Genomic DNA, 14,751 nt, shown 5'->3' with positions numbered 1-14,751 from the left:
TGAACTAAAGATGACTAAAATCTTATGTAGAAGAAGAAACATTCACAAAAAATCCATCCATCCAAAAATGACCTTTGTTTTTGATAGCTGTTGAAAACGGCATGGAACTGACAGAGATGTTTTTGTTTATAAATACATAAAAAAAATAAAAAAAATAACATTATGCTGATACCTTTTGCTTTTCCCAAATACAATGTAGCCTACAGGTGGAAGTGACCTTTCATCAATCCAGTTGCAATGGATGAACTGTGATGAACTGCCCTACTTGTGAAAATTGAGATTTTAAAGGTTTTATAACAATGCTACATCTTCTTTGGCTATTCTACAATCTATTCACCTTTTCAGCACCAGTAGGCTACTTTCTGTGCAGCCGCACACACACACTCAGGCATGCCAAACAAGCATACACAAAAGTTTCAAGAGTGGGGGATGGAGTAAAATATGGAGACAAATTGAAGTGTGATTTATTTTCGCGGAATGGATGTACAGGACTGAGCGGCGGTCATATTTTGTACCGCTATGCGGTACATCTAGTTTGGTTTACTTTGAATCTCAAAATGAATTATTCCCAGCTGTTATTCCATTTTAAAATACAATGGGGTCAAACAGAAATTGCAAGTGTTATGAGCAAGATGGGCAGGAAATTGTCAAAGCCAGTAAGTGACATCTGTGATTTGTAATAAGACTACAAAACCTGCAACCATGAACACTTGGGAACATACTGGGCTTTGGAGACAGGCCCGTTGTCATTTCTCCACAGTACTTCACACCACTAGATGGCAATAATCTACGTAAACTCAGTTAGCTGATCGCCTGTGGCTGCAATCCAGGTAGAGATGGGAGAGATGCCTCTTAAGCTAAGAAGAGAGCAAACCTGAAGGGCCACAAAGATGACCATCCTTGTCAGAGGGTTCTAATGCCCTGCCAAGAGAAGGAAAAAAAACAAAGCTCATGTTTTGGTTGGACAATAGGAAATGTTGCAAGAGAAATGGAAATGACAACACTAAGTGTAAGTCCAACAGTAGCATATTCAAGTGTTCCTCCATGGATGTTTAAAGAAGTAGCAATAGATTTAGCATTATTGGAAGAAAGGGAGAGTGGAGTTACTATTGATAATTGTGCATTTGAAATAAATGTCAGAGAAAAGTATGGAAATAATATGTGTACACAGATGCATCAAAAATAAACAAGAGAGTAGGAGTTGCATATGCAATTCCCGAATTACAGTTTAAAGGCTAAGAGAGTTAGTGATGATCTTGCTGTATAAACAGCTGAATTAATTGCAATATGGTTGGCGTTATAATGGGTGGAGGAGTATAGATCTAAAAGTGTAGCAATATGGTCTGACTCAAGTTCAGCTTTATTAAGTATAAGGAATGTACATTCTGAATCCAGGCAGGATATTATAAATAAGATAGTGCATTTGGTAAATAGGTTAACCAATTCAGGAGTCAGTGTCCTTCTGGGGTGGGTTCCAGCTCATGTAGGAGTAGTGGGGAATGAAGTGGCAGACAAGTATGCTAAACAGGCAACAAAACAAGACAGTATAGGTATTCAGGTACAATATAGCAAGGCTGAAATTAAAAACATGATTAAAGCTAAGAATAAGGAAATATGACAATATTTATGGGATAATGAAGTTACAGGCAGGCATCTGTATTGAATTCAAAAGAATGTAGGATGGAGTAGGAGTACCAGCAGAAGCAAACAGGAGGAGGATATTGTGTCAAGAATGAGGTATGGGCATACAGGGTTGAACAGCACACTAGTTTTAATGAGAAAGCATGCTGATGGTTAGGCTACTGTGAGTGTGGCAATCAAGAAACCGTAGAACTTGTTATAGTACAGTGTCCTAAATTCCAACAGGAACGGCAGACACTTATAGAGCAGCTAGCACAAGAAAAAATAAGTCTGGACATAACAGATATACTGCAAAGAAATTCTGGGGAACAATGTTTTAGATGTGTTTTTCAATACTTGAAAACAACAGGTTTATTCCATAGAATTTAGAGGGATGTAGTATTCAGACCCACACTCCTATTCAGAAGGTGGCGGTAATGCACCTAAAAGCTGTTTGCTAACCGCCAAAAAAAAAGAAGAAGAATCAGACAGGGGCGCGCGGAAATAAACAGGAAAACTCAATCGACGCATTTTACCCGCCTCATTTGCAAGGAACATTTGAATCTTTATTTGATATAATTTTATGCCTTTCTGCAACTTTGCAGCAAGACATTAAACTATGATAAGTTAACTTGATATTACCAAATGTGTCTTGTTCTTTATTAACGCATTTTCCCACAATCAAACCATCTAACGCTGGTCAAATATGGCATCGTCTTCACACCCACAGAGAAGTGAAAAAGATAATAGCCTTCATGAGAAAGGTGAGCCACTGCAATTTAATTCTGTGGTTTCTAATAAATAACGCGACAACATCTTCTATGATAGAATAACGCTTCAACATATTTAATGCTGAAACAAATGCTTTATTTCCTCTCCAGCTCTGAAAGCATTCCCCTCTTCTGATTTAACGGAGGACGACCTCATCCAAAATCCTCAGTTTTGCAAGCTTCTGGCCAAACTGTCAACACATGTGGACAGCACTGGGCTCACCGAGTCTCTTCGGAAAGAACTGGAAAAGGCATAGTGTTATATTTTCTAAACAGCCAATATCTCAGCTATATGTAAAGCCTTTATTCATGTACTCAACACTTGTATTTAATGTATTGAGAAGACGCCTGTATCCTTCACTTATGATAGTGCATTTAGTGCATTTGATTTCCATTTTAATAAGTGTTTAAACATCATTGCTGTTTACAAATTTAAGGCGGAAGAGGAGCTTCAGGCTGAGACAAAAAAGTGGATGAGGCCTATGATTATTCATCAGTTACTGGAGGAGATGGTTCAGGAGTACATAGTCGGAAAACACCGATCCACAGCTATGCCAGGGAATGACAAGGTACACAGGGATTCAGGGGGTGGACATTCACATTTCTTGTTGATGCTTATAACCAAGCAACAGAACAACTGATAAAGCTGACATATTGTTTTGAGTCAGTGGTGGTCCCGCATATTCCTGCTGCATTCAGTTGCTGATTCAATGTGCATGCTTGATTGTTGTAAATATGAATGGTCTATTTGCAGTTTTACACAACACTAGAGCAGCGCTTACTGGCTGCTAAATGTGACGTGCAGTTGGGTCTGAGTGAGGGCCCGTCCTCTGTCCTGGAGATCTCTGCCGACCACTTAAACAGAGTAATGCCTTCAGAGCAGGTAGGTCTGTGCCATTACTGCGATACTTGTGGTTGTGGATTTGCTTTTTGAATGGTGTGTAACCCATTATGCATGAATTTGATTTACTTAGTCTTCCTTCATCTGGTCCTCATGGAGGAATAAGAGTGTATCTCTAGACCATTAGTGAAGTAAACCTCTGTGCTCTGTCTACTGTCTTTGTTTTCCTCGAGGGAAATGCCTTCACTTCTTCACAATTATGTTCCCTCAATTAGTCATTGTGAATTTGGACATTGAATTTGGGTTGCGACTATGTTGCATATAGGGATGTAACGGTATGAAAATTTAACCTCACGCTTATAGTGACCAAAATTATCACGGTTTTCGGTATTATCACGGTATAAAAAGAGTGGCTACATGATCCTACGGAGCCCCGGATATGTCATGGGGGGAGAAAAATATTAATTCGTTCCCACGAAATAGGTAATTTGTGGGCATGAAATATTAATTCGTTCCCACGAAATAGTAATTTGTGGCCACGAAATATGTAGGCCTATAGGCTGTGCACTGGACAGCTGGATGAGCAAATCAAGCGCAACTCCTCAAACAGGAACAGTCACTGTCACACAATGGACAGGGATTGTATGGTAGAGTGCTATTTTAGGCTGGGAATGAAATACAAAGACATTTTGAAAAGCCTGGGATTGGAGGGATTCATTATTAGCGAGAGGCATCTCCACAGACTATTAAGAGCCAGGTCGCTGCACCGGCGTAGGTAGGGGAGAACCGGGACGAATGAAACACTTCTTAATTAAACGTAATTTACAAAGACATAGTAAAACACTGAAAGTTAATATTTTGTCACTAGCAACCTACATCTATCCTCTGTCAAATACAGTTGCATTTACAGCTCTGAACAAAAATGTTCAAGAGTTATTTAAGGAGAAGTCGAACGTGCGTTTTTTGTTTCTTTTGTCCCTCCTGGCTGGGACGAATGAAACAGCATGGGGGACGAATGAAACATACAGCTTAAATTATGTAAACTTTCCACAATTTCAATATTTGACAACATATCATGAATGGTACTTCCAGTATGTGTTATTTTAGATAGATTGCTGCTGGGCTATATGTCTTGGTTCATGTCTGTTAACAACTCATTGCCGTCATGGTGAAGCGCATATCTCGCGCTTATGGAAATAGCATGCATGCCATTAATATAGCTAGAATAATGCATGTTTCAAATTATATAATGTTTCTATAGTACAAAATGTTATTTTACTCTGTTAAAGCCACCACACATCCAAATAAGTGTCCTTCATGACCCACAGGCCGTCAGTCTCCATAGGTTAACATGGCAAAACTCGACCCCCTACCTGATAGCCCCAAATATATTTGCATCTTTCTAAAACTGCTTTTCCATGTCTCACCTGCATACAATATAGCATAAACACAGATACGTGTGCATTGACTTAGAATAAATGGGGTTTACTGCCTGGTCGGGACAAATGAAATGGGTGTTTCAATTGTCCCCCCATAAACATTTAGCATTATAGGCTGTTTTGCATCCATTACAAACAAACATGCAATGTGAACGTCTGGGATTGGGGAGAGCACTAAATGCTCTACTGAATAAGCATGAAGTCAAACCTTTAAATGAAAAACACATCAATCAAAAAACACATCATAATCAAAAAAAATAAATAAACCGCTAATGAAGTAAACTTGTGACCATCAGAAATCGTTTATGGCCTGTAACTCCGTGATAACAGGACGTAACAGGATGGTATTTGGCTGAGCAACGGAGGTTAATATGCTCTATGTTTTGTCCAAATGATGTCTGTCTATCATCGTTACTTTTCGGAGAAAACCGGAATGTTTCATTAGTCCCCGTTTCAATCGTCGGTTGTACCCTACTGCAAACCAGAGAATTGAGAGCTGGTGGGGAGTGATGAGAAAAGACACGACAGGCTTCTACTGGGCTTCGATTTGCTCACCCAGCTGTCCAGTGCCGTTAGACTATACATATTTATTGGCCATAAATTACTATTTAGGTGGGAGCGAATTAATATTTCGTGGCCACAAATTACCTATTTAGGTGGGAGCGAATTAATATTCGTGGCCACAAATTAGTACTTTGTGGGAACGAATTGCTATTTTGTGGCCACAACTTATTATTTTGTGGGAACGAATTGCTATTTCGTGGCCACAACTTATTATTTTTTTCCCCCATGACATATCCGGGGCTCCGTATGATCCAGTACACGTTTTGCGGTGAAAATGTTCTGCCTTTTAAAATCAGGTGTAAACTAATCCGTATCACAGTTAAATCCATCAATTAGACAACAGAATCAGTAGGGTACCAGTTTTTTTTCATTGTACCAGGCCTACTGTATGTTAAAAGCAGGCTCGGATGAACCTGGGAAGGATTAAACACACGGTTTCCACACCGTGGTAATCAACTGCGATAATTATGATATTTGAAATGAAAACGGTAGTTGTTATCGTCAAGATTTTTTATCGCGGTTTACCATTATACCGGTAATCGTTACATCCCTAGTTGCATACTTACTTTAAAGGAAAATTTTGGTATTTAGCACTTTGAGTCCCTTTTCTGGTTTGTTTTGGATGAACTAGAGTGGTGGACACCGAAATTTTGACGATTGGTCCTGTCTCGACTTTTCTGACTCGTTTTGAATTGCCTTTGACTACTTCAGAGTGGCTGCAACAGGCATGCACAAACATGTCCTAAAACAAACCTTAACGTTCGTTTTCAAAACTGTGTAACTCACCGAATGGTTACTGGTGTTCGTTGATGTTCCAAAACAAGTAGCATAGCGAAATACAGTTTCTGTCGTTTTGTAAAATCCCATTGATTTCTGTTGGAAGACTCATTGCACGTTGATATTACTGCGCCACCGTCTGTGCTTCAGCCTCAAATATTGAGCGGAAGTTTATACGCGGTTGTGTGGTGTCTGAAAAAATAGTTCCACAATAGCAAATAAGACGGCTGGAAATCATACATTGCGCCGATATATTTGATTTTAAAGGTCTCATCTCATCGTTTTTTCATTAATTTTGCCATGGTCTCTAGTATTAATGAATGCCCTGTGAGCCGGTTTTGGTGAAAAAAATGCTCTCCTGCGTCTATTTCATACTGTTCTAGTTTGGTGGGGAAGGTGGGAGGGGAGGAACGACAGGATTTGCCTCTTGCTCATGAATATTCATGACATGTTAAAGTACTGTGACGCTCCCTCCAGTGCGTCCTCACCCGATTCTGCCTGTGCTATGCTCCATATTCAACTTTACAGTGCTAAAACCTGGCTAAAACTCGAGTCAAAACTGTTGCACAAAATGTCTTCGGAGATACAACTTCATGTGTTTGATCCTAGTATCCGAGAAGGAAGAAGAACCGCTTCCTGATCGTTTGTCGGTGAACGTTGGTTTAATAGAATGGTAACAATTGCATGTCAGCTTAAAATTTTTCCTAAAAGAGGTAAACGTTTGTGGCAATCGTCATCTTGCATTCAAGGAATAAACAGTTGGAAACGTTTTAAAATAAAAACCTATTTCTTTACACAGTCAAAAGTCTTTGCAATCTTCCTAGTAGATATTTTACTTCACAACACAGGTTATAAGCACCCTAAATGCAGTTCAGCCACTGACCTAGCCTGCTAATTGTATGCTATCGGAATAGATAGTTATGGTTTGAATTCCATGATACTATCATTGAAAGACCACTTGGTTATAGCTCAATATATATATAGATCTAAATGCAAACACACTTACCTACTCCTAGCTATATTTCGCTGGAATTGCACCAGAATGCCTACAGAAGAAGAGAACGTGTGCTGCAAGACTTCTCCAGTAATGAGTATAAACTATGGCTTTGATAGCCTACATTGGCAGAGGTTAGCCTAAGTTGTTTTCTGTCACGTATGACCCTTAGGAAAAAGTACTATAGGAATCTTATAGTATAAGACTACTATAGAAAAACTATAGCAGTTATAGGATATTATAGAGTTATTAGTAGTACTTCTACAGTATGTCCCAAAATACGTATTCCTATAAGATTACTATGGACCCTTTCAAGAGTTCTATTATCAGCATCATAGTTGGCCCCACAAGACTTCCTTTTTAACATTCCATATGTTATCTTAATGCAGAGGAAGTAGATTGGGGCCCAAATAGAACGTTCAAGCATTGTTTTTGTTTACCTTGTTGAAAGGGTCTATAATATTTTATACTACTTTTTCATAAGGGGATTGCTCATGTGTTTAGAAAAATGGGCAACACCAGTACCCCTGTTGTCTGTATGACCCTGTACCCAGTCTGCCTTAACATAATGTACTCCCTTCAAAATGCACTAAACATTCGACTATGACGACTATGGCCCCCCGTGAGACAGAAGAGATGAGAAAGGTAAGATAAACCTTTAGCCTAAAAGGGACAAAAACTGATGCAACTCCTAAAACTAATATACAAAACAGGTCAATTTTCAATAAATAGCTTTATTATATTTACATACAGCAGTGGTACTCAAAGTGTGGTCCGCAAGCTCTCTCAAGTGTTCCACAAGTAGATGTGGTAAAATATAATAGATGAGTTGTTTGCAATATTGAGCCAACTTGTATGTACAGTAAATCCAAACAGTTCTGCAACACTCATGTAACCTACAGTATGCCAGTTTAAATCATATGAATCCTCTGACAGCATAAGCATGGTGCAAAGACAATAAGCAAGGTGGTTTAGTGAGAAGGCCTATTGTGTAATATACTGTTGAAGTAGGTCTACTGTTTTGTTTTTTTATAGCTAGGTGGTCAGTGATCTTTATACAGATGATTATTATTGTTTAAGTGGTCCTTGGTCTGAAAAAGTTTGAGAAACACTAACAAATAGTAATATTGCAGTCTATTAAAATAATGCAAACATAAAACAAGAACATCCAAACTATGCACAGAATTAACAATGTCCTCATTTTGCCAGAAGATGCAGACATCTGGCCTACAGATCCTTTGTAAGATGGTGCTGGGATTATTTAGGGAAAAAGGTCTGAGTTGTTGTTTCGGCTTGTGTTGTCTTGGGTATCCGAAGGGCCAACACACAAAACACATTCGTTGGCTGTGATGATTCTATTACATTGCTCATTGATTGCGCTGGGCCATAGGTGGAGCCATCAGGTGTTATTGTGGAGATGTCACTTTCATCCTCCTCCTCCTCTTGATCAACCCGAGGTCTTCTAGCTGGCCTTGGATGAACAGGCTTTATGGGAGTAGAGGTAGCAGGCCCCCATGTCCATGGTGTATCCGAAGTGCTTGTATCAGTACTCATACTTTTCATGAAGTATTCTGTTTGGGTACCTAAAGTAAATAAATGTGTATTACTGTCAGTTACAAGATACTAATAGTACACAGGACATTCACTATCTCACACAAAACTGTACTGGCACAATGGAAACAAAAAATATTTTAGTGACCATGGTAAGGTGTATGATGTACTAAGTAGCACACCCACAAGAAGACATTCAGTAATATCAATTATATCTGTTATGCAATTCATGGGTTTCATCAGGTCCATTTACACAGGTGTATTAATCAAGCACCATGCAGTCTGCATTCATAATCGAGGTACTTGATTTTATACACCTGTGGAAAGTGACCTGATGAAACCCATGAATTGACTTTCCCAAACATTGACGAGCACATAAGAACCTGTAATAGCCTACTAGAAAAAGACTTCTAGAAACTAACTTGCACAACAATAAAAGTTAGATCACAAACCTTTGCTTCTAGCGTGATGACCTAATGTAGGCTAGAAAGCTGTGTAGCCCAACATGAGGATGTGCTCTGGAAGACATACAAAACACTAAGTAAACAGCAAGTAATCAAACAAAACATCATTGTAGGCCTACTACATTAGACTGAAGTGTAAATACCTGGGCTCTAGTGATAGCAACTTAGCCTAATAGTGCACGGGTATTGTGTTTTTGATTTTCCCTGTTTAGACTAGAACAATACCAGTCCTTAGTTGAGCATAAGATATTGTTGCCAATATTATTTTTTGTGGTTTAACGCTTAGGTTAGAAGATTATAGGTTCAACAAGCTAAATCTCTGTGTAGTGTGGTCATACAGTTTCTTATGAGTGTAGCTACACCAGCTACGTAACTGAAGCATTCCGTTCGCGTTGCGTCTTCTGCAACAATTAGCTTCCAATAGGTCTAATCAATGGAAGTAGTTACACCTGGCGCGTGGCCTGTAGGCTAGATTAAAAAAAATAGACCATTCCTCTAATGGATTTTACCAGAGCCCTTCCTATTAGACATTCTCTGATTTTACACGTCGCGAACAGAACACTTCAGTTACGTGCCTGGTGTAGCTTCCTGTAATATAGGCTAGCCTAAGCCTAGCTTGTGCCCTTTTCATGCATGCTAACGTGAAGAATATGAACATGCTATTTTGTAACAGTCGTTAGGTGGAAAAGTTTGTTTGTACTTACAGCTTGTGAGCTGGTGGTCGATCGTCGTGATCGACCACCAGGTCCAGGTTTTCAGAACATCGATGCAAAACCACTTTCTAACTGTAGGCAGGCACAGTGAGTGTGGTCGAAATGATTGGAACACAGAACTAATGTTGCACTATACTTCGGTGGTGGTGTTCCAACGATAAATTCCAACCATTTCTTCCTCAACTCTTCTTTTTAAGGCAAGACATGTAACATTGATGTGTTATTGCCACAAATAACACAGGCACAAATTTGCTCCACCATGTTAGCAACTTGCTGTTAGCTCCTACAAGCTGCAGAGAGACAATCTCCTGGCCAAAATCTTCCTGTCTTCCTGTGGGCGGTCACAAGCCAAGGTGGGCGAGGCCATGAATAATTGTTTTCCCTCTTGGCGCCACAGGGAAGGGCTTTTTTTCTGATTCGCTTGTTTTTCCGTGTATTTTCTTTCATTGGCTAATGCGGGCAATGGGGGTAGAAGATAATTTTCACATGCAGCATGCATATGCAACTTGGAGTGAGCTATAGTATTTCGAAAGGAACAAGTATTAAACGGTTTCTCGGTGAATGAGACCTTTAATAATCAACGAACACCACTAACCACTCGGTGAGTTGAACAGTTTTGAAAACGAACGTTAAGGGTTGTTTTAGGACATGCTTGTGCATGCCTGTTGCAGCCAATGTTGAAGCATTAAAGGCAATTCAAAACGAGTCAGAAAACTCGAGACAGGACCAATCATCAAAATTCGGTGTCCACCACTCTAGTTCAGCCAAAACAAACCAGGTAAGGGACTCAAAGTGCTAAATACCGGAATTTTCCTTTAATAGCAGGAAATTTCAAGTTGTTTTCGTTTCCTTCCATAAGGATATACAAGATATGGAAGAAAGGCTGCCAAAGGAGCTTGAGAAACATCTGAAAAGGAAGGCTTTTAGCATCCTAACCTATATCCAGCCTGAATCAGGTGCATTGTTTTACTCAGAATTCTCTGTAGGACTTGTTGGAATTGATGAGAGCTCTTTTACTTTTCTCTAAAGCATTTCCCTATTTGATTTCAAGGTATTTTTATGTTTATTTCCCCTGATGACTACTTTGTTTCATGTGCTTGTACACATGCATCATATGCAGTGTAAACCTGGTAAACTGCCCTAGCCTACTTTCTAGATGCACAACTTCGTTTCACTTTGTGAAGAGAGTCTGACCTCTCATGATTGGGAAACATTCCAACTCTAACATCGTAATGGGCGTAGACTTAAGGTTAACTTTTAAATCATTAGTCCAGCCTACACATCACATTGATCAGCGATTCCTAATGTTACTTCCTACTTCGCCTAACCTTTACAAACTGATAATATACCGCATTGGTAGTCAGGAAACAATTTATTTAGGCCTGCCTTTGCTGTACTTACATTTACACATTCTTCCGACTGCAATTCTTTTATGTTAGCAGATATTTGTTATTGCCGTTTGCCACAGCCACTTTTGATTTCCAAACTAGCATCATCCCCTCTCGTTGCTGATTGACCAACAACCTGGAAACATTATTGTATTTTCAGATGCCAGATATGATAATGAATGGAGATACTAGGCAGGCGGGGCCAGGCTAATACTGCACCTCATATTTCCTTAAAGAATATCTGTTAAAATAAAAAACAATTATATGTGAAAAGCAATATATATAGTACAATATAAACCCATTAGGTCATACAGGTCTAAAGAAAACCAATAAAACGATACAGTAACGTGAATAAAAACAATGCAATTACCAAACTTACACAAAACTAAGATGGGAGAGACTTACTAAGTGGCCACTTACTTGGCTAACCTGATTTCCTCTCGTAGGTCGTTGCAAAACCTCGGGGCCTGACACTAACTGTTCTGTCCCCTTTAGTCTTGAGACGGGCTTCAGGAACAGCTAAAAAAACACTACCAGAGGACTTCAATGTACGTATAGGTGTATAAGGCACTAAGTGAGAGAGAGACCATGTAGAGCTTTATAGGTGATTAGAAGAATAATGACATGTATTTCAAAACATACTGGGAGCCAGTGCAGTGAGCTTTTCTTAAAATGTCTTTTGTAACCTTCAGCCATGCTGTTAATAATTAGTAACAATTTTGAATATTTAAAAAATAATCATAATTATGAATCCCTGTTTGTTTTGTTGTGCGTCTTTGTCTCTGTCTCTCTCTCTCTCTCTCTCTCTCTCTCTCTCTCCAGAGAAGGACAGTGATGGTCTAAAGTTGGAGAAGTTCAACCATCTCCCTGAACTGCTAAAGGAAGAGATTGACAGAATTGAGCATTTACGAGAAGAAAATGCAGAGATGGCCTTCAGATTGACGCGGGAAACTCACAGTTATCTCAATGTATGTCAACATTTCAATACAATCAGTTACAATACTGTACTGATGTATCATAAAATAACCATATAGAGTTGTTTAAGTAATGCACTCAATATACTTCATATTAAACCTTAAATATTAAAATATTTGAGAGAATGAATCTGCTGGTAACCTTACACCAAGTCACAGCACTACAGAACTCTGTCCCTTATACAACTTATTGATTACATGCAGTGCCACAGTAGGATGTAGCCATTAAACAGTTCAACAGCGAGATGCCAGAACAGCTCTGGAGGATGGCCATGTTTACTTGTAGTTCTGGCTTTGCCAAGATATTTTCTCTTGCATCTATTAAGTGAGCTAAACAGTCCCATTAATCATCTGTGAACTGTGTGTGTGATTTCTCAAAATGTATTGTTCCAGAGTCCAGACACACCACATGTTCAATGTTACTTAAACATACAAAAAATATATAAATATATATATTTCTTGATTTGAGGGGACCACACATCACTGTCACTGGTTTGCCCATATGAGTGCAAATCTAGAAGAAAATATCTTAGAGGAAGGTTGCGCTGATTTAAAACCCCTTTCTTAATCAGAATCAGATTAAAATGTCATGATGCATTAGCGTGTCTCAGTTTTGGTATTGAGGATCACTGATGTTTTGGCCACCATCCCAGGACTTATTGGAGCACATGAAGCTTCTACAGACTTTGCTTCTGGAGAACAGATTAAAAGTTCAGACAAAGTTGGACAGGAAGAAGTTGGAATACCTTGAAGCCAAATGTCAACTTGGTGTGCAGAAGATAAGGTTTGTATTTTGGGAATGTGTACACTTTTGGATTCGCATTGACTGATAAAATATGATAAAAATGTCATCTTTACTAAATGTACTATTGTCTCTCCTTCAGGGTTGAGATGTTGGATATACAGCTGGACACGTACACAGCGAGCAAAATATCTACACATAAACAAATCAGGTGGGTTCCAAAGCACCTAACTTAAAATGATTGCCCTATGGTTTATCTTAATCAAATGGAGAAATAAATAAATACATAACAGAATTACAAATAGTTATGGTTATGGGATTTGGCAGACGCTTTTGTCCAAAGTGACATACAACTACGCAATAATATAATACTTAAATTTAACAGGGAACAATTTAAAATGTTGGTCAGACTACATTAAAGGTTGTATCAGCGATTTTAGGCCAAAAAAAGGCCCAAACATAAATTATCACATTCATCTAATCTTTCCTAATGATCCGCTAGCTGCCTGCCCCATAAGCAGGCCGTCAAAAAAACGCGTCTCTAGGCAGCCTAGGCTCCGAGATCTGTACACAAAAACAATAGCTACCAACAGGGGTTGGCAACCACTCAAAAGCAAAATAGAGTGTTTCAACCAATAACCGACGAGATGCACGTTTAGGAGAGTTTCAAGGGGAGGGAGTAGCGAGCTAGCTCTCTGTTTTGTTTGAACATCAACAGAAGTGACGTATCCCCGCTATCGCTGATACAACCTTTAAGGACGACAGCAATAATAACAACAATGTCAATTCGATCTATAGCCTAATGAAATAAACAATGAAATTGAAGGAGAATATCAATAATAAAAAACAATGTCAATAGCCTAATGAAAATAAACAATACTATAATATACAAACCATAACGCATAAGAAGTAGGCAGAATTACAAATGCCTATATGCATTTTACAGTGAATCCAGTATATGCTAGTTATACAACAAAGATGTAGAGTGCAAGCTTTATTTTCATTCCTTTGACTGATTTGGTTCTTTGTCATCCTGCACAGAGAGCATCTGGAAACAGAGTTGACAGCCACTCAGAAGGAGAAGCAGGCTGCTGAGAGCAAACTGGCTTCATATGAGATGTTTGGTCAAGAGTTCAAAGACCTGGCGGAGGAATATGCTCGGCTTCAGGTTGAAATTGAAGCCAAAAAGTTGGCTATAGATTCCTTGACTAAACTAGAGGTTAAATGATTTCAGTTATGGTCCAAATAAAGCACTTTTTATATGTTTTTGTTGATTTTCATATATAAAAAAAACATAACACCTGGTGAAATACATGTTCAAATGTTACTGGTTTAATTTGTACAAATGTTTGTGATTACTGACACACAATAGTATTAAATAATAAAACGGTGTTTTATGATCATGATTGTGGCTCTGGCAGTCTTATTACTAAACGCCTTCAGAGGATGGATTTCCAATGTCAGGTAAAGGTAAGGGGACCTCAGTTCTAGACATACAAGGATACAAGGGAGTTTATTGTCACATGCATATAGTTACTGGAAGTAAGAAATGCAGTGAAATTATGTCTGGTGTCAGCCTATTTGTGCATTAATGGGGGTAAAAAGTGCAGTAGAAGAGGGGTTTAGTAGATTAAGTGGCAAGGGCTGCATAAAAAAAGGTGGGGAGGATTGGGATTGGGTGGGGGGCACCAACAAGGAGCACCCAAGAGCAACAGGGGCAAGGAAAAACTCCCTTACCAAGGAAGAAACCTTGGGCAGATCCACGGCTCAAGGGGCTAACCCAACTGCCAGGGGTCTGGGTGTGTGTGTTGGGGGGATGACCGGGGAGATGGGATAGTGTGCTGTGTATGTGAGGGGGGAGAGGGCAGTGTGCAATATGTGTGTTGGAGAAGCTTCCTCATGAGACAATGTGCT

General features: G+C 39.1%; 1 protein-coding gene across 1 annotated transcript; it reads left to right on the top strand.

Moving 5' to 3' along the window:
- The first annotated feature begins 2,074 nt into the window (after positions 1 to 2,074).
- On the top strand, positions 2,075 to 14,243 carry haus4 (HAUS augmin-like complex, subunit 4). The gene is made up of 9 exons (XM_048236467.1): positions 2,075 to 2,384; positions 2,502 to 2,641; positions 2,828 to 2,959; positions 3,145 to 3,273; positions 10,593 to 10,689; positions 11,944 to 12,089; positions 12,749 to 12,879; positions 12,980 to 13,048; positions 13,879 to 14,243. Exons 1-9 carry the CDS (start codon positions 2,327 to 2,329, stop codon positions 14,063 to 14,065), a joined length of 1,089 nt encoding a protein of 362 aa, XP_048092424.1. The 5' UTR covers positions 2,075 to 2,326; the 3' UTR covers positions 14,066 to 14,243.
- The last annotated feature ends 508 nt before the right edge of the window (positions 14,244 to 14,751 follow it).

The sequence above is a fragment of the Alosa alosa genome, chromosome 2 (assembly GCF_017589495.1).
Source record: "Alosa alosa isolate M-15738 ecotype Scorff River chromosome 2, AALO_Geno_1.1, whole genome shotgun sequence".
Lineage (NCBI taxonomy): Eukaryota > Metazoa > Chordata > Actinopteri > Clupeiformes > Clupeidae > Alosa > Alosa alosa.
Note: the sequence above shows the minus strand (reverse complement) of the source record. Positions and strands in the feature narration are given on the sequence as shown.